Raw genomic sequence first — 22,441 nt, forward strand, 5'->3', positions numbered from 1 at the left:
AGGCCGCTCGGAGATCGACCCAGACCCTTCTCCCACTTTGAAAACCAGCTCGTTCTCGCTGCTGGCAAAATCTGCAGCTCGTCCCTTGGGATTATTATTTTCCTCCTCACTTCCTCCACTCCATATAGCCGAAGCCGGACCTCACTGCCCACGCCGCCCCTCCGACAAAACTCTCTACCCGGGCAATGGTGCCCTGAGATGCTGAGTCGCCCTCACACTCCCTTCCTTCCGTCCTACTCAATCATAAACAGATCTTTGCGCAGGTATTTGGCTGCATTTCCAAAACCTACGCAAGGCGCAAGAGCCCCGCTATCCGGCTCATCCACCCTCATAGATACGAGTAGTATCCCTCGCTCTGACAAATCACCTCTACCCTCGGCCATCTTCCTGTCTCCTACGCACTCCCGTCGAGGCTTTCCAAGGACAAAGAACACCTTCGTTCAGACACGGTCGACCGTTCTGCAAGCCATCACCGGTGACGGCGACGAGATGGACGAATACCGCTTCCCCGACTCCCGCCTGAAGAAGAAGATGGACGACCCAGAAAAAACACCTCTTCTGCTGGTTGCCTGCGGTTCCTTCTCACCAATTACCTTCCTACACCTGCGTATGTTTGTCATGGCTGCCGACTACGTCAAGCACAACACGGACTACGAGATGATCGGCGGATACCTGTCTCCTGTGTCGGACGCCTACAAGAAGCAGGGCCTAGCTCCAGCAGAACACAGGTATGCAAGCCGAGCTCCGGCGTAACGTACTCTCCATTGCTGACAGATCCTCCTAGAGTCGCCATGTGCCAACTTGCAATTGATAAAGCCTCCAGCTGGCTCATGGTTGACCCGTGGGAAGCTGAAAAGAAGGAATACCAGCCAACGGCAAAGGTCTTGGATCATTTCGACCATGAAATCAACGTCATCCGGAAGGGTATTGACACTGGAAACGGGACCCGGAAACCCGTCAAGATATCGCTCCTCGCTGGGGCCGATCTGATCCAGACCATGTCCACCCCAGGCATTTGGAGCGAGAAGGATCTGGATCACATTCTCGGAAGATATGGCACTTTTATCATTGAAAGATCCGGCACCGACATCGACGAAGCCCTGGCCAGTTTGCAAAACTACCGTGACAATATCCACGTTATCCAGCAACTCATACAGAATGACGTCAGCAGCACAAAGATAAGACTTTTCCTGAGGAGAGGCATGAGCGTACAATACTTGATCCCAGCACCAGTCGTCGAGTATATTGAGCAAAATCATCTGTATAGAGACGATGCTCGTTCGTCGAGCACTACCTCGATTCAACACCCGGACAACGACAAAGGAAAGGCCAAGGAAGTCCCGACGACCAGTTGAACAGCTCACCGCCCACTTTTATAAAGTTGTGTGATGTAACCATCTGGCCAAGTTGATCCATCCTCGAAGAGGGTCGATGTAAGGCCAAACCTGACAAACAAGGCAGGTTCTCTCCCGTGTGACAGGGAAAGGCACGACGAGAGGGGACCAAGAGCACCTTTTGCGATGACGATAGTGAGTGTAGCTCACGGGTTGGTGCTGGAATTGTGTTCTGGCATAATGCGAGGTGCTCTACCTGTGTGATGAAAGAGAGGTCAATGCCTGCCTCAGCATCGCATTCATCAACGACGAGACGAGACGTCAAGAGCGCGTGGAGTTGGCACAGTGAGATGATGGCAGATTGAGCGTGTTGGAAAACCGAAAAAAGGCTGGCGCCGGCGTTTATGCAGTGGTTGGATGATTTGCGCCCAGAGTATGGTATCTTTAGAACGGCGATGTGCACAGGTGATGGAGAATGTCGATGTGAGGCCACCTGGATCATTTGAGTTCTGACGGTGGTCGTTTTCCTCTTCTGATAGAGGCCACAGTGCCGCGATAGAGGAAGTCTCGATCTGACCGAGAGACCAAGTTAGAAAGAGAGAAGAGAGCTATACGTTGTATCATGATACATGTGCACGACTACCTAGCAATTGTCATGTTCTGAGTCATGATCACATCACACATCCACCTAACATCCATCAGTGACATACACTACCGGTACCGACACCGTCCAGTATCAAGCGCTTTTGACACTCCAATGATTCCCATCATATGTATATGTAAATGTTTATATCTACCCAGCTGTAGTCCTAGTGCTTGCTTAGTACATGAAACCTCAGCTTTTGACATATACCAGATCCATACATTTGACATATGCATAGATAGGTACATACATGGCAAAGATACCTATGTACCTACCTACCTACCTACCTACCTACCCATCCACCCACCCATGTAGATACATTTTTCTCTCTGTTCTCGATTTTTAGAAGAGAATGCGAAAGATTATGTCCTTCAAGCAAGGAATCTTCCTCCCCTCCCCTCTTTCCATTGTTTTCACCCATCGCACCAAGACGCCGGATCACAGGTATCAAATAGGGGAAAGCAGAGAAAGAAAAAGTAATATGTATGCGCGGCCCTGCTCCTCCTCCTCATCCGCCTCTCGTGTTCTCCATCTTCCGTTTTCCCGGACCACAAGGGGCACCCCTCGTCGCCTCCGCGATCCATTCATTCATTCATGCCTCCACAAGGGAAAAAATGGGTTATTTTGTGTGTTTCTCGTCTTGTCTCGTACCATCTCAGCTCGTTTCGTGACCTGCTAAACCCCTTCCAAAAAATTACTCAAGAGGCCATCAATTTTTACTTTTTGAGAGAAGGGGCGGCGGCGGCGGCGGCGGCGGTATGACCACCCATGTCAGGCCAGGCCAGGCCATGCATGCTATTCCTTGACGTGCACTCCCACTTCCACTCCTAGACCCGCGCCCTGTCATATCCTATTCTACTCCTTTTTAATTCCAAGCTGCCCCCGCCGCAAGACCGTTGTCGGTCCCAACCCTCCCAGCTTCCTGATTGGGCCCGACGCCCGGCCTGTTTTGGGCCCAATCCCTCAGCTGTGTCCTATCCTTGCCCGTGTACTTGATCAGGTCTTCGTCAGTGTATTCCGACGGGCGCCGCGAGGACTGGAAGGACTGGAACTTTTGGCTGAACCACCCCTTCTTGGGTTCGCCCGTGTCATCGCCATCGTCATGGATGTCTGGGTTGCCGTTGGCGTACGAGGCCGTGGACATGTTGCGACCGTAGCCATCGTATTGTTGTTGTTGGTGATCGTCGCCGTCGTCGTGGTCGTTATCATTAGCATTATTGTTATTGGGATTGTACCCTTCGGCCTGCGAGTAGCGCGGTCCTCCTCCTCCCCTCTGGCCGTCTTGATAGTTGGGGTTTGCTGGGTCGTTGGCGGTAGCGAATGCGTTTTTGGCCATGTCGGACGTCGGGTCCCCTCCTCCGTCCTGCATGCCGCCGCCGTTGGCGTACGACTGCTGCCTCTGTTGTCGCTGATAGTCCTGGTTGTCCCAGTCACCACCGTCCATGGTCTGGTACGGTCTCAGATCTCCATCGTTGTTGTTGTTGTTGTTGTTGTTGTTCCGATCCGTGGGCCCGCCGCCGGACATGGTCCTGTCGTTCCCACCGTGGTGGCCCGTCAACACACCCGAGTTCTCTCCCGGGCGATCAGGGCGAGTATCGTATTGATATTCCTGCTGCCACTGCTCCCAGGCGACCGTGCTCTGTTCGGTCGCGCCAATGTCGCGACTCTCCTCCCTCATCCGCGGAGGAGGTTGCTCGTGTGGCGCATACTCGGTCATGCGCCGCTGACGGGCGTTTTGGTCATAATCGACGTCGGAGAAGTTGGTCCCGATCTTTTTGATCTGCTGTGCTGATGTCACCGTCGTAGGCTGGCTGTTGAGGTTCGGTATGTCGGATCCCTTCAGACTTGACGATCCGCAGCCCATTGTGTGGTTTGTGTGCAAAGAAAAAGCCAAAGAGAGTATAGTATTGTCGTGTCGCTGGTTGACCGGATTCGAGCGGAAGCTGGGGTTTTGTATCACCAAGGTATAGGCCGGTTGTTGATAATAATACCAAGGTCTCTTTCTCGGGATTGAGATGGTAGAACAGGCCTATCCCCGACGGCGCAATGATGCGGCAGCGGGCGAAAGAGATGAGTGAGTGCGGGTGTGCGGGAGGGTGCGTTTGTTGCCTTGGTTGGTGGGTGAGTGAGTGGTGATGATGTAGTTTACGTCTGGATGGAGGTACGAGGTAGCATTCGTAGTAGCAGTTCGCTATCCCTAGTCCCCTTGAAGATCAGTTGGGGTATTTTCTTGCCGTCTTGTCGTTTTCTTCTTCGCGCGTGTGCGCGCGCTCTCTCTCTCTCTCTGACTCTCTATATTGTCTGTCTCGAGCTCAGAGATGGTTTCCGCAGCGAACAAATCCTTGCATTCTTAAACAGAACTTCCAACGGTGATGGCCGCGCTACGAGTAATGCGTTCACTAGGTGAAGGATCTGCTTGGTATAGGCGCACTAGACCAGTCCAAAGATCCAAGAATAGGTCTCAGTCTCACGTCAAGGTGGGAGGGGGTGCACAGCCAGCCTCGGTCGATAGCCGCAGGCTTGCGGGCCAATGCTGATGTGTACGGGTATTGTACCTCGTACATAGAGCGCATAATACACCCAGTATGATTGTGGGACAGTGGCGACATGTCTCCCCGGTCATTGGCCTGCTAAGTCACACAGGCGTAACAGGGTCACCCAAGGGTCGCAATTGTTACAAGGCCCGCGAAAGCCCCAGCGATCAGCTGCTGGAGCCAAAAAGTAAATTAATAGATACGCGGGATTGTGGGGTGACAAGGCCCGCCCCAACCGAGGTAACCAAGATGGGAACTTGTATAAAGTACCGGGTATATATGTACTAACATTCCTCTTGATCATGGGTGGTAATCTTGTGCGGGAGGAATGGTGGACCGTAAGTGCGGGAGGCGCATTAGATTTTGGTGCATTTTCGAGGGATTGGTATCTTGTTAAAATTGACCAGGCCAGAGAAGCCTTTGACCAACAGTAATGTTATCCACATATTGGGAGTCGAGATAAAAGTACATGGTGATGGTACATATGTGCATGGTACATTCAGTGTGTCTGTTCTCGACCGAGCAGCACTTCCTGTGTGAAATACTTGCCTGTAGAGAAAGAAACATAGTCTCCTCAGTTGCTGCGATTGTTTCCATATTGTGCGACTTTGGGGATCGGTGGTCTGTCTGATAGTCGGTAGACAACCGAAACAGAAGCACAGACAGAACTGCAGAGGCTGCTTCGCCTGTCGTGTTATCGCTTTGAAAGTGGTTCGTCAATCCATGGCAACCGCCAAGTCGACGTTGTGTTTCCCAGGGCTTGGGCTGACAACTGGAAGGATCAGTCAACCAGGAACCCGAGCGCCCTTCTTGACATCCGTCTCTTCTTGAGGTAGGCATTGCTGTATTGTGCTGCCGCTATGTTGACACAAATTCTCAGGTGGATGCGCGCAATAGCTGCGATGTCGCCGTCTGAATGGCTGGTGACAAGTAGAACCAGTTTACAATGGTTTCACGCCTCGATGAATGCTGGCAATACCTCCCGTCAGGTCTTCATAGCCTTTCCCCGGTGTGACGAAGCCGGCCTCTTCGATCATCGACTTAAACTCCTCCTGTGTGGGGAATCGCTCGATGCTTTCAACAAGGTACTGATAACTGTCCCGATCACCAGCCACCAACTGACCAATCAAAGGTATAGCGCCAAAACTCCATCTCTTGTAGACGGCATTGAACAGTGAGTTGTTAACATGGCTGAACTCTAGACACGCGAAAACTCCGCCTGGTTTGAGGACTCGAAATGCTTCACGAATGGCAGCATCTTTATTGGTGAAATTGCGGATCCCGAAGGCAACCGTGTAAAGATCAATGGAATTCGACTCGATCGAAGGCATGGATTCGGCGTTCCCCTCCATGAATGATAGTCGCCCTGAATTCCAATACGGTGTTTCCTGGGCTCTTTTCTGTCCTTCAGCCAGCATGTCTGCATTGATGTCCGCGATGGTGACTTTTGTTTTAACGTCGAGATTCACATTGGTAGCGTGGTCAAGCATGCGGAATGCAATGTCGCCAGTGCCTCCTGCCACATCAAGAATATTCCAGCCCTTTTCGCTGGTTCGGCTGCCCGGGTTGAGGCTGCGGACGAAATAGTCCTTCCAGAGGCGGTGGATGCCCAATGACATAAGGTCGTTCATGGTATCATATGAGGACGCGACGGATGAGAAAACAGCACCCACTAACAAGGTGTAAGCATGTAGTCCAATATAACCTGTATTTAGACGCTACCTCTTGCCTCCTTTTGCGTCTCTGAGACGGTCTCAAAGCCGAAGTGAGTTGTGCGTTCATTTTCACTGGGGAGGTGCTGGCGTCGTAGCGAACTCGTAGTAAGGAATCGTTGCGGCGACGTCGAACCGACACAGCAGCTTCGTAGGCCGTGAGGCCTTCGGTAGAGCGGGCGAAGCATTTGTTCCAGCTCAAATATGATCTGCGCTGGACAACTTCAATCTCCAGAGCGAATCGCAGCTAAGACCAATTTTCGTGAATCTGAATTCCCAAAACAGTCTAGTTCGCACGGGCCCGAAACAGCCTCAACTTCCTCCGACTCCGGCATCTCCTTGCTCCGGCAGTGGCCGAGGATAACCGAAGTCCCTATTCCACCCTTTCGACGCTTCCTCGTCGTCCTTGTCGCGACTCTTCCTTCTCTTCTTAATCTACCCTCATAGCATCAAGCATCTCTTCCATTGTTTTAGGGTGGCCTCGTTGCTTTTGACAAGTGAAGATGAAAAGTCGAGCTGTTCTGAGGCCCTTGGCGGCATCCTGCAGATACAAACATGCGATACTGCTGAGGAGATCAGGGATACGATGGGCAAGCGATACCTGGTCTGCCGGCCCTGCACAGAAAGCAGGATCGGATTCGTACGTTTCTCCGTCCGCGGTTGTTGTCCCCGGTCTCGTTTGCTGATTCCATGGCCCCAGAGTGCATTTCCCAGGAGCTCTCAAGAGTAAATTTACCTCGACCATGCGGTTTCAGAATCCAGCCGAGGAGAACGCGATGCCAACTTACAGGATAATGGATGCAGACGGTAATATTGTGGACACCACCAGAGATCCACAATCTGCATCTGACGACGAAATCATTCAGTGGTATCGCACTATGTTGACCGTCAGTATTATGGATTTGATCGCGTTTGAAGCACAACGGCAAGGACGATTCAGCTTTTATATGGTCTCTGCCGGTGAAGAAGGTATTGCGGTAGGATCAGCCTCGGCACTAACACCAGAGGATGTTTGTTTTCTGCAGTATCGCGAGCAAGGGGTGCTCTTGCACCGAGGCTTCACACTGAAGGAGATGATGAGCCAATTGTTTTCAAACAAAGACGATAACGGCAAAGGACGAAATATGCCTGTCCATTATGGCAGTGGAAAGCACAACGTCCATACAATTTCGAGCCCTTTAGCGACCCAGATTCCTCAGGCGGCTGGGGCCGCATATGCGTTGAAAATGCAGCGGCTCCTTAATCCGAATGTGCCCCCAAGGATTGTCGCTTGTTACTTTGGAGAGGGCGCGGCAAGTGAAGGGGATTTCCACGCTGCACTCAATATCGCCGCCACAAAGTCTTGTCCCATTGTATTTGTCTGTCGCAACAATGGCTTTGCTATTTCAACGGCGAGCATTGAACAGTACAAGGGAGATGGCATCGCTAGTCGAGGTTTAGGGTACGGTATCGATACCATCCGGGTGGATGGCAACGATATCTTTGCCGTGAGGGCGGTCATGCTGGAAGCCAGGAAACGCGCCCTTGAAGGCGATTGCAAACCCATCCTAGTCGAAGCTATGAGTTACCGAGTGAGTCATCACAGCACTAGCGACGACAGTTTCGCCTATCGAGCCAAAAGAGAGGTAGAGGAGTGGAAACGAAGAGACAACCCCATTACACGGCTCCGCAAGTGGATGGAAAAGAAGGGTATCTGGGACGAGGACAAAGAAAAGGAAGCGAGGGCGTCAATCCGCAAAGAAGTCTTGCGAGAGTTTTCAGCTGCAGAAAAAGTCAAGAAACCACCGGTCCGAGCGATGTTCGAGGATGTCTACGAGGAACTCACTCCAGAGACTCGAGCCCACATGAAAGAACTGAAGCGAATAATCGAAAAGTATCCAAAGGAGTATAGCGGCATTTCCGAGCATGAAGGAGGACTCAAGAGTCTGGAGGAATGAGTCCAGATCGGTTGAGGGCGAACTCAACGCCACCAGAATACCCGATGGATGAGCCGTGGGCCGGCCATCGAAGCATCACCACTATATCACTCCAATCAAAGCAGACTGAGGAAACCACGGGTTATTCGTGCTGGACCCGTGATGATGGGACACGTTATGGACAACGAGGCTGAGGGTGGAGGAAGCGGAGAGGCAGCGAGTGACACGTGCACGAAACCGCCGATTGGGAGGCTGGGGACGCCATAGTGGCCGCTTGGCGCCACTGTGGCTTGATGATTGCCAAGCCGGGAATATTGAACGGCTTCCAGCCACCCACGTTCCGGCCGCCGCTGCAGGGTCCAATATTCGACGCTATTCCTGATAAGGCTAAGACCGTTTTCGTCAGCCTCGAGCTGGGCTTCCAGCCTCCCTCAATCTCTCCAATCCCATTGTCCATCTTATTGTTTTCTGTGAATAGAAGTCTCTCACTGTGGTGATGGCCAATAATCAGATATCCCGCTAGCTGAAATGGTCGAAAATGTTTCCCGGTTACCGCTTTGGCGTCAGGAGATTGTGGTGCTGTCCATGAGAGCTGACGTCGTCTTTGTCTACCAGCCTCCTCGCCGGGGAAACCATCAGTGACTACTTTTTGTTACCATGGCCATGGATCCTTTTTCTACTGTGACAATCTCAATATCCTCTTCTTTACTTGTTCAGTGAATATCCGCTCGTGCACCTTATTGTGTATTACTGTCATGCCATCAACTTGAGTTTGCTTGATCCTCCCAGCAATTTTCCGGTTGCTCAGTTTTTGCTGCATTGTTCCGGCGTTCGATATTTTTACACTGTACAAAATGTATTCCACACTGGCGGGCTCAGCCCTCACTGTGTTGACCCTTTGTTCCATCGTACCACGCACAGAAGCACAGACGTACTCGTCATGTAATCCTCTTCTACAAAGTGAGTCTATTTCTCTACCTCGGCTTTTGGAATCGAAGACTGACTGCGCTCAGGTGGATGTCCTGCAGACCCTGCTCTCGGCAGGACTGTCGACATTGATTTCACAGCAGGCTCCTCGAGCGAATTCGGCGCCTCAGGAGCAGTAAGTTACACCTCCGACGGCGCAGCATTCACGATCTCCCAGCACGGCGATGCTCCTACCCTCTCTTCGAATTGGTACATAATGTTCGGCCACGTCGATTATGTGGTGAAAGCGGCTCCAGGAACGGGAATAGTGAGCGCCGCTATTCTGCAGTCTGATTGCCTTGACGAGATCGACTGGGAATGGATAGGTGGGGATAATACACAAGCCCAGAGCAATTACTTTGGGAAGGGCATCACAACAACTGGCTACAACCGAGGAGCATTTCATGGAGCACCCAACAACCATGACGAGTTTCACACCTACAGCATTGACTGGACTGCCGACCAGATTGTTTGGTCGATCGATGGCACCACAGTTCGAGTCATGACCCAAGACCAAGCAGAAGCCGGCCAATATCCCCAGACTCCAATGTACGTCAAGTTAGGTACTTGGGCTGGTGGCGATTCATCCAACCCTGAAGGCACAATTCAGTGGGCCGGAGGCGTTACCGACTACTCCGCGGGGCCCTTCACCATGTATGTGAAGTCTGTCCATGTCACGGACTACTCGACAGGGTCACAATACACCTACAGTGGTACCAGCGGTACCTGGCAATCCATCAGTTCGACTGGCGGCCAAATCAACAGTGAAGGTGACGGTACTCCAGCTGCGACTGGAACAGCACCTGCAGTCACTTCCTCCGTGCCCAATGATGCGCCACTTGCTTTTGGAAACAGCGGTGACACCTCTTCAGTGTATGCTACGCGAACAGGCTGGCCGTGGTCTGGAACGGCCACAGCCACAGCAGTGTCTGTGGTAAGCTCTTCAATTTCTGGGCTGACAAGTCAGTGGATTCCTATCTTGCATCAGCTCGAACTCTAGTGCGCATGTGCTAACTGTTTACTAGTCGACATCTCCCTCCCTATATTCGTCTCCATCGGTAGTATCATCTTCGGCCTCGGCCTCGGCTTCGCTTGAGGTTGTGACTTCTTATGACGGACAAGGCTTTCCTACAATCATTACCATCAACCCTGCGGCGCCAACAATACCAACAAGTTACGACAGTCAGGGCTTTCCAATTACCAACACCAGCCTCATTTCTGAGCCAACCTCTCAGCCTGCGACAGTACAAGGATCGTCAATCACAGCCGCATCAGGCTCCGCATTGGTGAGCTCAGTATCTTCGAATTCGGCCTCAGCACCATCCGAAGGCCCGAGCTCCGCAGCCTCAGCTCCACAGAGCTCCAGCGCTACAGCATCGGAGGCCTCTGAGACCGCAAACACGTCGTTCATGACAATTTCTACCTCAACACCCCTCGGTTTCATCCCCACTTCGGGTTCGAGCTCTGTGTCCGCCCCCGTCTCTGCCACGGCGTCGACAACCGTTATTTCCGGCGAAACGGGGTCAATAACCACATCATTGTCCAGCTCTCCATCCAACCCAAGCAGCAGCTCGTCTTTTATTAGCCTGATCACTTCCCAATCGCAGACCACTCTGTCAAACTCTGGGGTTGCTGTTGGGAGCTCAACTACAAGTAGCACGATCGCCGCAACTAACTCCGACAGCAGATCAGCATTAGGCTCGGGTTCGTCTACAGCGTCACTTTCTTCGACACTTCGGTCGTCCTCGCTCTCAAGCAGCGAGATCAGGAGCAGCAGGACCAGTACGATCAGCTCACACCAAAGTACATCCACGACAGCATCAAGTCAAGTGTTGAGTGGAACAGCAACACTTTCAGCATCCGCTACAACATCAGGCACGCCGCCTGCGGTGAATCTTGCAGGTCAAATACGGAGTTTTCATCCACTCGGAGGGGTTATGGTGCTAGGGGCAGGGGCCTTATGCTTGTTTTGAAGCAAAAGCTTGGAGGGGCGTTAACTAATTATTGACGTGGGCGGCATTTGTCAGCCTACCAGGGTTTTGTAATGGAGGGTGGCGTTGGAAGGTTTCCAGAAGGCCTTTCAGGGGTCTGAAGGCCTTTCAGGGGTCTGGCGCAAAATGCACGAGGCTGCAGCAGCTTAGGGATAAGGTAACTTGGTATTGGTGGCGCATCAGACGTTGATGAGAAATGATAGTGATACCCAGATAGAAGGATAGATAGAATTGGCCTCGTCCGCCCCTCGGACTGATTTTTGGCACCGATGAAAAATACAATGCAATAGGAACCCGACATTGCGCGATCCACGGAAACTCTACTTCCTGACTGGGCTGTTTATTGTCATGCGCTTGGTTGCTCTTTTGATCTAAACGAATTTTGACTTATCGCCTCGAGACGAGGACCGAGAACAGAGGCGGCCCTCGTCAATCGTTATCAGAACCACGAGCAGCATTCGACAGACAAACCGCTCATTTCCGTCTCTGAAATAGGAAACACAGAAGTCATGGAAGGCGGCGGCTGACCATCGGTATCTTTCCCTTGTTCCCCCCTCGCAAAAAGCCTATCCCTGAGCCTAACGAGGTGGAGGCTTTCCATACTCCGTGGAAAGGCTGGCTCCCCTGCCTTGCCTGCCCACCAGCACCCACCACAAAAACGTATTCGTAGGTACGTCACAAAATCAACCATCCGCACAAACTTGTGTAAATTTCTCCACTAAACTTTTCCCTCTGTTCCTGGTCATTTCTCTGTAGTTACACTACCGGATCCAGCCCGCCACTGGCCGAGCGAGCGAGCATTTCGCTACTCTGCATGCCTCCATCCTTAAAACCTGCAACCATCCCACTCCCTCACCACTCTAACAACTCCAGGGTTTCGATACGCACAAACCCACCTCCTCTGCCTGACTCTCCCTTTCCTCATCTTCCTCGTCTTCCTACCCCTCCTCCTCCACCTCCTACCGTACCGCCATGGCGACAGTGGCCCCCACCGACATCTCACAGACCCATCCCTACACCTGCAATTCGTGTGCGGTCGCCTTCCGCAACAGTGATGCCCAACGGACTCATATGCGGAGTGACTGGCACAGATACAACCTGAAGCGCAGGCTGGCTGAGTTACCCGCAGTCTCGTCTGAAGATTACAACGAGAAAGTTTTGGCTGCTCAGGCTACCAACAACGCAGCCGCCGCCCAAGCAGCCTATGCAAAAGTGTGTGCCACCTGCCAAAAGACGTACTATAGTGAAAATGCATACCAGAACCACCTGTCAAGCAAAGCACACAGGACAAGAGAGAGTAGAGGCTCAACACGAGACGCAAGTTCTATAACTGGGTCTGACGGCCGGCGGTCATTCTCCGCGCTGGAGTCCATACCAGACTCTGAATCTCGAGACTCAACAGCAGAGGCAGAGTTCGAGCAGGTTGTTGCAGGGATAAAAGAGACCTCCATCCAAGACATGCCTGAAATCACACGGAGACCCTCGAACCCTCAGCCGGGGACGGGACCGCGAGGGGACCATCCCATGTCACCAGAAAAGGCCAAAGTTCCGTCTATGCCCATTTCAAGGTGTCTGTTCTGCAACTATGACTCCCCCAATCTGAAACTCAGCGTCATGCACATGACCAAGATCCACGGGCTCTTCATTCCCGAACAAAACTTTCTCGTCGACCTGGAAGGTCTGATCCGGTATATGCAAGCGAAGGTTCACCAAAATTTCGAGTGCCTATACTGCCACAAACTGAGAGGAAATGCAGAAGGTGTGCAGACACACATGAGGGACAAGGCTCATTGCAAGATTGCCTTTGAGACGGAGGAAGAACTGATCGAGGTGGGCCAGTTCTATGACTTTTCCAGCACCTATTCAGACGACGGCGAAGAGGATTCTGGCGGAGCAATGGAAGGAGTCAAGGCGGGACAGAACGGTGGCGTCAAATTGGAGGGTTCAGGAGAAGACGGTGCAGACGACGGCTGGGAAACTGATTCGTCCTTTTCCTCGCTCGATACCAACGAACTTGCCTCTGTCCCGAATGATGATCGAACACTGTCCTATCAACGACTTCCCTTGCACAGACATCACTCCAACACTGACCCGAGACCGCACCGGAACGCAGACGGCTGGCACTCGCACGCACACAACCATACTAATGCAGTGTTCTATGACGAACATGAAATGCATCTGCCCAGTGGCAGAGTGGCAGGCCACCGAAGCTTGAGGAAATATTACCGCCAAAATCTGCACAACTATCCTACCGCCGCTGAGCGAATGGAGCGTGCTCAGAGATTGATTGAAGAAGGGAGCTCAGAAGACGCAGACATGGACGAGGTCGATCTTCCAGCCACGCCTCCGCGAAACAGTCTCATGAGACGGGGAGAGGCTGGTATGCTTGGTGCTACGAACCAGCAGAGACGAGACGTCCGCTCTGAAGAGATCAGAGCCAGACAGAGAGAGAGGCGGGCGCAGAATCGGTATCAGGCCAAGCTGGAGAAGCAGGCCAACAGTCAAAAGCACTACAGGGTAAGTGTTGGAGAGATTGTGTGTTTGACCACGGGAACGCTGACAGGTTTCCAGGATCCACTCTTGCAGTGATCAATGAATCATATCCCCTCTATGCCGACCGATCCGAGTGCGGCCGAAGACCTTTCTAACCTACCAGCATCTCTTCTGACGAGCTGTGAATAGCATTCCTTATGTTGCATATCATGCATATCGCGGGTTATAAAAAGCTGGGTCGGGAAACAAGGAAAATGACACGACGCGACGAGACACGATGGCCTAAAATCCGGAGGTTTCTGCATCTGTGACTTGCATTGCAGGATTCACGTTGTCCTCGACAGAGAGGACGAGCCTGGCGCTACCTTGAATTCTGCCTGATAGTTTATTATCCATAGCGAACGGACGCATTACAGTCGTTGCTGCGGAGCAGCCATATCATCTGACCTTTAGTGGTACTTCGGGCATGCTTGATGTTGTAGATGCATCACAATAGAAATGTCTGGCCGCATGGATTTCTTGATGGGCAGCCTCGTTAGCAAAGCACACACTCTTCGCAGTCTATATCAATGATCCGTAGTACTTTGTCAACGGAAGCGTGGCAACCAAGGCTCATGTACATGTAACGAGCAATATGCAGTACATGACGAGTAGGTAGCGACATGGGCACCTGTAAACACTCCACCGGAGGAGACATGAGCGCAGGGACGACACGATACGGTGGACTGAACGGCAATTTATGCAGGCTTGGCGGCTACTTGCTCGATTGGTACCTCGAAGATCCCATTCTCGGAGCTCCCCAGATTATTCGCTGTCGATTGTACCTTGGTCACTTTCCCTGATAGCGTTGCCAATTCGTCTCGTCTCACTCACTCGCTCACTCGCAGTGTTCCCTATCAATTCGAATCTCCCGGACCTCTTGTTCGATCAATCCCTCTAGACGCAGCATTCTCCTCCTCGCGCAATGGCCAAAAAAGGTACGTTTTGACTCTCTCCCAATGCAGTTCCTGGGGGTTATTTCTTTCTTTTTTTTTTGTTGTCTCCCCCAACCAGTCAACCAACCCTCCTCCGCCGCTCTACAATTCTTCCCTCGAAACTAACACTCCGTGATTCCCGTTTGAACAGCCAAATCCCGCACGATCGCCGTCCGACTAATCTCCATGGCCCTGACGGGGTATTACCGCACGATGGTGCGGCCTCGCACATCGAGGCCGCTGAGCATGATGAAGTACGACCCCGTGGTCAAGCGGCAGGTGCTGTTTCTGGAGCAGAAGCGCGGGAAGTAAAAACAGTCTTAGAAGATTCAGGATACTTTGCCATTTGAACGGGAAAAAGATATGGATATGGGATGATGTGATTGGGAGGATGGAGGGGGCGGGGACAGAAAAAGCGGAAGAGGAGGGAAGAAGTTTGAGATGTAATGTGTCGGGCAACACTTGAGGGTCGCAAGTATCCCCCCTTGCTTGGCTCCGCTGGGTCGTGGCATCAATTTTCAATCTGGCCTGGGTGGGAAAAGAGCTGTTTAGACGAACCGAGACCCCAAACGAGAACGATAGGGGGAGCGGGGATTTCCAAGGGAAACAAGACTGGGGTTCGGAGACAAGAATGAGGACCAGTCTGTTCCATTGAGCTGTGGTCAAAGTGCTGCGGGAGGGGAAACACATTCAAGCTCTGGAACCTGGGATGATGAGCATGATAGCTCCAGTGGGTGCTCATCCTCGAGACACCAATCGTTGCTGGCAGCGCAACTCCAAGCTCAAGATGGGCGACGAGGGGCGAGGTATTACCCCGACAAGGGCTGAAGAACTGAAATCCCGACAGCACGGCACATGGCAGTCTCAAACACCAGCTCGCACAGCCTCTCTGATCTCTGCCTCTACTCGAACAACGCTGGCTCTGATCATCTGGCCGAAACCCAAACCCCGGATCAACAAAGCCAAAACACGGGCTCTCGCTCGCGCTCTCGCACTCCCACTCTACTGATCTCCGCTCTCTGCCGACAATGTGAAACCCACCAGCTCAAATCGAGTTCAGGCCGACCAAGCACGTCTTCCGCACCATCAGTCCATCATCACATCCAGACAGACAGCATCATACAGGGAAGGCGTTGAGGGATGTCGTTGGAAAAGCCGAATCGAACCGAAGCGACCCGCCAAGAGTCCAACCACCTTCACCGTGTTGGTATGGTCTTGTATGTCTCTGTGTGGACTCGCCGCCCGCAGCACGCAGCACGCAGTTCAAACGTCTCGTGGCATTGGTTATCCAGCTGAGCCGAGCTGGGCTGTGGTATACCAAGTATGAGGTTTGGTTTTTTTTTTAAGAGGAAACGGCCAGATCGAGAATTAGGGGAGAGAAGTAAGGGAACGAAGAGGCGGTCCCGGAACGACCAGGCACAAGCCAAGTCACAAAGTCTGCTCTCGCCTCGCCTTGTATCTCATGTTATATAATAGGATTGCGATGGGAATGCTAGCTGTCTCTTGATATCTAGCCACGTTCTGATGCGTCCAAAGTTGTCCACTGTTACTGTCCACTGGTCACTCTGTAGGTATCATGGCGATAGACGGCTTGCTGCGTACCAAGTACAGATTACAAAATATATCTCTTGACTTGCCATGTCTGCTTGTATATATACATACAGTACGAGGTACACATATATAGCCCTAATGACATACATGTCTCATCTACAGTATCATACAGAGTCTGACACAGAAAGACCTCCGCGTACCTCATACCATGCTTCCCTCTGACCATCTCTGCAAGCTCCTCGAAAATCCCGCTACATGATCCTCCCGTCCCTAGGCCGCAGAGATCGAGGGAACAATGGTGGTCGCGTCCATACAAAATCTCTGGTGTATATCCCACTTGATGTCTCTCTTTTTTTTTGGTCTTTGTTTTCTCCCATTCTTTCTTGCAAAATATGGTCGCCCAGACTCTCTGTTGTCATCCTGTTTATTTTTTCGCTAACTTGGCTCTCTGTCCCTTAGAAACTCCCACGTCCTTCCCCGTCGACGACTTTGGGTCGCATCAAGTCTCAGTGCCGAACCGCGTGGCGTACTTGTCTTGCCGAGACCCTTTTCGAGCCGGTCGATTCGATCGCTTACTCTGACCAGGGCCCGGAGCATTCGTTCCCACGATGCTGCTGCTATTGCTACCACCACCGCTGCTCTTACCGAAACTGACGGCACCTCGGGATGAAGACTTTTCCACTCTCTGCTTCGGCGTTGTGGGCTGTAATTTCCCCGCCTCGAGGATGGCAGCTGTTCGCTTGAGACGCTTGGGGTGCTCTGTGGGCGTTTTGACCTCATCATTCTCGGGCTCTACTCGACGTTTGGCTGCCGAATTGGGTCGATGTCTCTCACGCTCACGTGTGATGACAGGTGTAGATGCTCGATTGCCTTGAAACTCGACGCTAGGGCCAGGAGAAGCAGTGGACCGATGACTGTAACCTCGAAGTTCGCTTCTCAATCTCCTGGGACTCGGTCCTTGCTTCGCCATCACCCTATTTCCAGGCATGGCAAAGGTCGGCTGGATCTGAACGGTGTCGATACTGCCTGGACCTTGAGACCCACGTTCGCTGACTTGATCCAGAAGCATTTGTTCACTCATCGACCCGTATGAGCTGGACGGGGGTCGCTCAGCAGTCTCCTCGTGGCGGTTGATCCCGCTACGTCCCCCCGGCCAGACTTGCGTTCTACCACGGCTGTACTGCCTCATACTGGGATCAAAGCCTTGGTTAACCGCGTCGTCGAGATCAGCCTCCCCGTGATCACTCGGAACTGGACTAAGGCCCGAGGCACTATCTTCCTGGCCCTGGCTTGCAGATAGTATAAGGCAATCTGAATTCACTGTTAGGGACTGTTGGACTTCAAGCTGTGTCTCGGGTACAATTTGTAGGGCAGCAGTTACTGAATCCGACTGACTGAAGGGCAAAGCACTGTTGCCAACGAGATATTGAACATTGCCTCCATTGGAACTCGGACGTGTGTGGAGTGATTGGTTGTGATGGGAGTCTTCTGCACCTCCGGAACGATCTGCAACTCGGCGTTGCGGCTGACTGGGTTCTGCCTCATCACCATCAAGTTTGGCATTGGGCTCGGCGCCTTCAAGAGTAAGGATTTGCTGTTGCATGGCTGCTGACCGCTCCTCTTTCTCATGAGCTTGGGCCCGAAGAACCTTGAGTTCTTCGGCTTGGTTGCTGAACGACGCCAGATCCTTTCTCAGTTCGGTGATTTGACTCTCTCGCCGTGTGACGGTCTCCTGCAAGAGAGCAATCTGAGCGCACTGCTCCTTCGATCGTTCAAGGTCCGTTGTAACAGCCTTGATGGTCCCCTTGAGGGTAAAATTTTCTCTTTCTAGCTCGCCGAGTTGTGCCACTTGAATCTGAGCAGCAGCAAGAGCAGATTCGAGTACAGCAATCTTGGTGATTTTTTGCTGGAGTTTCTGCTGCAGGTCCTTGTTCTCGGACACCTGTGCCCTCAAGTCCTTCAAGTCATTGTGGAGGCCAGCGTTTTCCTCGGCGAATTGGTCCTTTTCTCTCGCCTGTTCTTCGAGAACGGTAGATCTAATTCGCAGGCTCTGGAGCTGTTTCTGGAGGGTTTCTATATCCTTGGACTTGTTCGCAATCTGCTGGATCTGAGATGCAGACTCCTCTTTGAGGCGCTCCAGAGAGGATTGTTGCTTTCTTAGATACTCCAGCTCTGCCGTAGCCTCGTCCAGGGATTTCAAGGTCTCTTTGAGCTGTCGAACGGTATCGTCTGCGCCAGTCAATCTGTGTTCAAGTTTATCTATCTGGCTTTGCAGCTGTTGCTGAGCCGTGACCGCTGTAACTGTGTCTTTACGAGATTGCTCAAGATCTCGTCGTAATTGCAAGTCCTGAGCTTTGGTCCTCGCTATTTCATCGTCAATTTCAAGGCTTCTCTGTATCTCATGGTCATGATCCCTCTGTAGACTCGAGAGACGGGCATTCGTGTTCATCAACTACTTGTCGTTAGCAGTGTCCTGATCAGCCGGGTAGAGATCCTTACCTCTATATTTTGCTCTTCATTTTGTTGCTGGAGTTCGCTCAAAATGCTTTCTCCTGCGATCAATTCAGCTCGAAGACAATTGTGCTCGGTCATGGCTTCGTTCAGCCGGATCGTCAAATCAATCACATCCGCATGGATTTCGTTCTTGTCTTGCTTGCATTTTTCCAGCTCAGAGCACGCCGTTTGCCACTTTGTTGTGACCGTTCTCAACGAAGTTCGGAGCTCCTCACTTTGAACGATAGCTGCCTCTCTGTTGTTTCGAAGGCCTTTGTTGGTGTTGTGCAACTCGGCCTCATGCTTCTGTGCCTCATGCTTCGCCTCGCGAAGGAGCTCTATGATCTGTTGAGTCTGCCCTGTCTTCCCCTCCAGTCGTGCCACTTCTGCTTTGGCTTCAGCAAGTTCGATATTACCTGACTGCACTTCTGATAACAATCTTGACACTTGGGTGGAGATGTCATGTTGCAAGTCATGCTTGAGACTTGCTATTGCTGACTGGACCTTTTCCGACAGCGACTCCTCAAGCTGGGTCAGCGATGACGAAACTGAAGTACAATCCTCCCTCAGTGGAACAAGATCTGATTTCACCAGCAGGTTGTTGTCGACCACCGACCCTATTCGATACAAACGTTCCATAATACGGTCGGTCGCGGAATCCTCTTCTACTCTCTCACTCTGGAGCTCGCTGAGCTGTTTCGAGATATCCTGCAGGGTTTGATTGGTGACCAGTTGTTGGCATTGAAGACTGACTCTCTGTTTACATTTCTCCTGGTCCAAATAGAGTATGTGAGCCTCCAACTTCCGACATCTCTGCTTCTCGCTCATCAGATGGTCGTCTTGGGCCGTGGCGAACGCAGTCAGCTGCTTGATCGTTGCGATGCTGTTCTCTGCCATTGCTTGTGCTGCACCGACACCGTTCCGAAGGCTCTCCATTTGCACTGAGGCTGAGTCTGAAGAGCATCGAACTTCATACAATTGAGTCAACAGGTAATCTCGGTCTTTAGTCAGCCCGGCCAGAGTTCGTTGGAATTCTGAGGCATTTTGTTGTAGCGTCTCACAGTCTTTGTTTGTCTCCAGAGCCCATCTCTTCAGCTTACAGTACTTTTCTTTGAACGCGATCAAGCTCTGGGAGAGAAGTTCCGAATACTCGGCACATTCGTCTCGTTCGTTGACAGTCCGTCGAAGCTTGGTTTCAGTCTGCTCATTTAGCTCTCTAAGATCTTGATTTTCGTGCTTAAGATGCTCCACTAGCCTCTCAAAAGTATTTTGCTTTTCGCGTGCTCGATACATGAGAAAGAAGTGCATATCTTCGTCTGATGGCTGTGTGAGGGCCGTTTCATCGTCACGGGGTCGACGTTCTCGACGATTTGAGGCTGTTCTCGAACGGCATGTCCTCGGAGACTTTGAAACTCTGGTTTCGTCGGTTGAGCTTACATCTGAGCCGGTGGCGCTGTGTCCCACAGGCCTTGCTCCTATTATTCTGTGGACCTTGGGTGTCGGTGTTGATTCTGGACTGGGGACAACCCGGTGATCGACGCCAATGGGACGCTCCAGATACTGGGTGTCTAAGCGGTTTTGTTGAAGAGGTGCAAAGTCGAACTGAACCTCATCGCTGGATACAGCCTCGGGTCCCTGTCTCCCTTGTGAAGGAAGGGGAAGCTGGTAGGTATAAGTGGTTTGAGGGATCGGCTCATCCTTGCGAGGTGCTTCGGGCGTCATTTCGGAGGGTATTGCTCGGTCTTCTGCACATATTTCAGTGTTAGTGTTGGTGATACACGGAGCTTGATGCAGCAAACCGTAGGCTTCAATGCAATGGGCATCGTGTCCACGATGATCCTCCCTGAATTTCTGATCGCCAACGTGAAGCTGAGGGCACTGTGGCGTCTCGGCTTCTCCAGCCATTGTGTGAGGATTGGATTAGAGGTGCAGTTGTCGAGGGGACATGGCTGGGGAGATGACAAGGAAAGGTGAAATGAGATGCTGTGGGTGGCCGCGCAGCTGCTCAAGTCGTTGTGCCAGGCCAAGAGTGAGCATCAGGTCACAGGTCACGGCTGCACTGCACCTCTTATCACGTCCTTGTCCCTCCCTTTGATCACAGCATCAATGGACATATGTTCCTCGGTGGTTATCCAGGGACAGCTAGGTTCCGTGCTGGCAGAAATAGCCTGCCGCTCGTGTCAAAATCGGAGGAGCGAGAGCATGCGCATGTGAGATGGACCTATCACAAGCAGAGTAGAAATGTCAAGACAAAATGGCTAGAGGAAGAATCCCTGAGCTGGCTGTATCTCCTGTTCGTTGTCATGGTTCCTGTCCAATATATGGCATGTGTGACATATCAACATGTTCTCCCAACAAGGCATGCTCTCAATATCAATAGGTATTGGTACTCCACCTGAAGTTGTTCGTAATCACGTCTTGCTCCCGTCCACGGGTCTTGTTCCAGGGCGTTCCTGACGCCTCACGCCCAAAGTCTACCGTCCAAACACCCTCTTCCACATGGGTGTCTTGGGGCTGTCCATCTCAAAAGCCGAAGACGGAATGGTTACACTGGGAGGTCTCGGGCGTTTTCTGTCCTTCTTTTTGCTTTTGGCCTTCACCGAGCCGTTGTCCCCTGTGGGTTCGACCCTGACGGCACCATCTGGCAGTCCCTTTTCAAGGTCACGACCACTACCCGTTGACGAGGACCGGCTTCCACCTGTTGCGTCCTTGCCATTGGTCATATTCGGTTTCGATTGGAGCAATTGGTTGTTCGCATTCTTCAATGTATCCTCCATTCGCCGTCTCTTCTCGACCGGAGAGAAGGTCATTTTCTTGGGCGTAATTGGCGTGGCTACGGCCTTGACAGCGCTTGTGACCTTCCTCGCTGACCGTCGGATGCTCTCCTTGATCTTCCACTGTCTCTTCTTTGCCAGGAAAAACAGAACGGTCATTGTGACTGGAAGGAATCAAAGTCAATTGCGCGTCAGGACGCTCGAGTCGAACAACACACTCAAGGGGCAGACTCACCACCAAGGACGACCACGATGCTCACAACCACAGCGATTGCGATGGTCGCCCCACGACTCAAATTCACAGACCCAGTGTCTGGTCCTGCAGCCCCAGCGTCTTCTGTGGAAGTACCAGGGCCGGAGCCAATATCACCCGGTTCCACGCCCTGAGCACCCCCACCATCACCCGACTGCGCCAGGACCCGTGAGTTTTCGAGGAGATCGAGGCATATAAGAAGCGCATGGACGTGCAGCAGCGGTCGCGGGAGAAATGACGAAGTCATGGCTGTAGCCTGTGAGTGATGTCGCCCAGCACTATCTGGTTTGCCGATGGGAGAGGCAGAAGCAAGCTGGTTCGCAGGGCGTGTGAGTTGTAACAATATGGAGGGGAGGCCTGCACAGCAGAAGAGTCGAGAAAGCGAAAAGACATCGGGGCCCGGTGTCGTCTTGCGATATTGACTCAGCTTATGTTGAACCAGATGGGCGTCTGCATGGCTCTGGCCCTTTGGACGGCGTCATCTCGAACGCAGTCTGGGACACCTGCACTGCCTCTGGCCAAGGGTCTCGGAGGACAGGCCTTGGGTCGAAAAGACAAAGACATCAAGTGTGATGAGTGCGATTGGAGATGGATTGCGGGTGATGAAACTTGAAAAGAAACATCCAAAGCCAATCAGTCTGGGCTGGTTCGGGGATCCTACAACCACCAAGACAACTTAAGCGCCCACTTGAAACTATCACAAGCCTTGGCATTGGCAGCCTCGTCGTCGTTCATGATACTATACCACTAGATGATCATATCACCAATGTACATCACTTCAATGCCCAAGTCCCCCCCCGCCCCCTC

At 52.1% G+C, this 22,441-nt stretch overlaps 9 protein-coding genes across 9 annotated transcripts; 4 read left to right on the top strand and 5 right to left on the bottom strand.

Moving 5' to 3' along the window:
* Window positions 1–489: 489 nt before the first annotated feature.
* On the top strand, window positions 490–1,355 carry AYO21_07632 (hypothetical protein; the record flags this gene model as incomplete). Its single annotated transcript, XM_022657586.1, has 2 exons — window positions 490–728; window positions 785–1,355. 2 exons carry the CDS (start codon window positions 490–492, stop codon window positions 1,353–1,355), a joined length of 810 nt encoding a protein of 269 aa, XP_022510124.1.
* A 1,487-nt stretch (window positions 1,356–2,842) lies between these two features.
* Window positions 2,843–3,841, bottom strand: AYO21_07633 (hypothetical protein; the record flags this gene model as incomplete). The annotated part of the gene is made up of 1 exon (XM_022657587.1): window positions 2,843–3,841. The coding sequence occupies one exon, from the start codon at window positions 3,839–3,841 to the stop codon at window positions 2,843–2,845; it is 999 nt and encodes a 332-aa protein (XP_022510125.1).
* A 1,611-nt stretch (window positions 3,842–5,452) lies between these two features.
* Window positions 5,453–6,142, bottom strand: AYO21_07634 (hypothetical protein; the record flags this gene model as incomplete). Its single annotated transcript, XM_022657588.1, has 1 exon — window positions 5,453–6,142. The coding sequence occupies one exon, from the start codon at window positions 6,140–6,142 to the stop codon at window positions 5,453–5,455; it is 690 nt and encodes a 229-aa protein (XP_022510126.1).
* Window positions 6,143–6,966: 824 nt separating this feature from the next.
* Window positions 6,967–8,160, top strand: AYO21_07635 (hypothetical protein; the record flags this gene model as incomplete). Its single annotated transcript, XM_022657589.1, has 1 exon — window positions 6,967–8,160. One exon carries the CDS (start codon window positions 6,967–6,969, stop codon window positions 8,158–8,160), a length of 1,194 nt encoding a protein of 397 aa, XP_022510127.1.
* An 833-nt stretch (window positions 8,161–8,993) lies between these two features.
* On the top strand, window positions 8,994–10,201 carry AYO21_07636 (hypothetical protein; the record flags this gene model as incomplete). Its single annotated transcript, XM_022657590.1, has 3 exons — window positions 8,994–9,099; window positions 9,153–10,067; window positions 10,131–10,201. 3 exons carry the CDS (start codon window positions 8,994–8,996, stop codon window positions 10,199–10,201), a joined length of 1,092 nt encoding a protein of 363 aa, XP_022510128.1.
* Window positions 10,202–10,336: 135 nt separating this feature from the next.
* AYO21_07637 (ribonuclease HII) lies at window positions 10,337–10,965 on the bottom strand (the record flags this gene model as incomplete). The annotated part of the gene is made up of 2 exons (XM_022657591.1): window positions 10,337–10,855; window positions 10,903–10,965. 2 exons carry the CDS (start codon window positions 10,963–10,965, stop codon window positions 10,337–10,339), a joined length of 582 nt encoding a protein of 193 aa, XP_022510129.1.
* A 1,103-nt stretch (window positions 10,966–12,068) lies between these two features.
* Window positions 12,069–13,685, top strand: AYO21_07638 (hypothetical protein; the record flags this gene model as incomplete). The annotated part of the gene is made up of 2 exons (XM_022657592.1): window positions 12,069–13,613; window positions 13,668–13,685. The coding sequence occupies 2 exons, from the start codon at window positions 12,069–12,071 to the stop codon at window positions 13,683–13,685; spliced, it is 1,563 nt and encodes a 520-aa protein (XP_022510130.1).
* A 2,928-nt stretch (window positions 13,686–16,613) lies between these two features.
* AYO21_07639 (hypothetical protein) lies at window positions 16,614–20,512 on the bottom strand (the record flags this gene model as incomplete). The annotated part of the gene is made up of 3 exons (XM_022657593.1): window positions 16,614–18,566; window positions 18,614–20,352; window positions 20,407–20,512. The coding sequence occupies 3 exons, from the start codon at window positions 20,510–20,512 to the stop codon at window positions 16,614–16,616; spliced, it is 3,798 nt and encodes a 1,265-aa protein (XP_022510131.1).
* Window positions 20,513–21,081: 569 nt separating this feature from the next.
* Window positions 21,082–21,881, bottom strand: AYO21_07640 (hypothetical protein; the record flags this gene model as incomplete). The annotated part of the gene is made up of 2 exons (XM_022657594.1): window positions 21,082–21,545; window positions 21,617–21,881. 2 exons carry the CDS (start codon window positions 21,879–21,881, stop codon window positions 21,082–21,084), a joined length of 729 nt encoding a protein of 242 aa, XP_022510132.1.
* Between the last annotated feature and the right edge of the window lie 560 nt (window positions 21,882–22,441).

This window comes from Fonsecaea monophora (assembly GCF_001642475.1).
Source record: "Fonsecaea monophora strain CBS 269.37 chromosome Unknown Scaff60, whole genome shotgun sequence".
Classification (NCBI taxonomy): Eukaryota; Fungi; Ascomycota; class Eurotiomycetes; order Chaetothyriales; family Herpotrichiellaceae; genus Fonsecaea; species Fonsecaea monophora.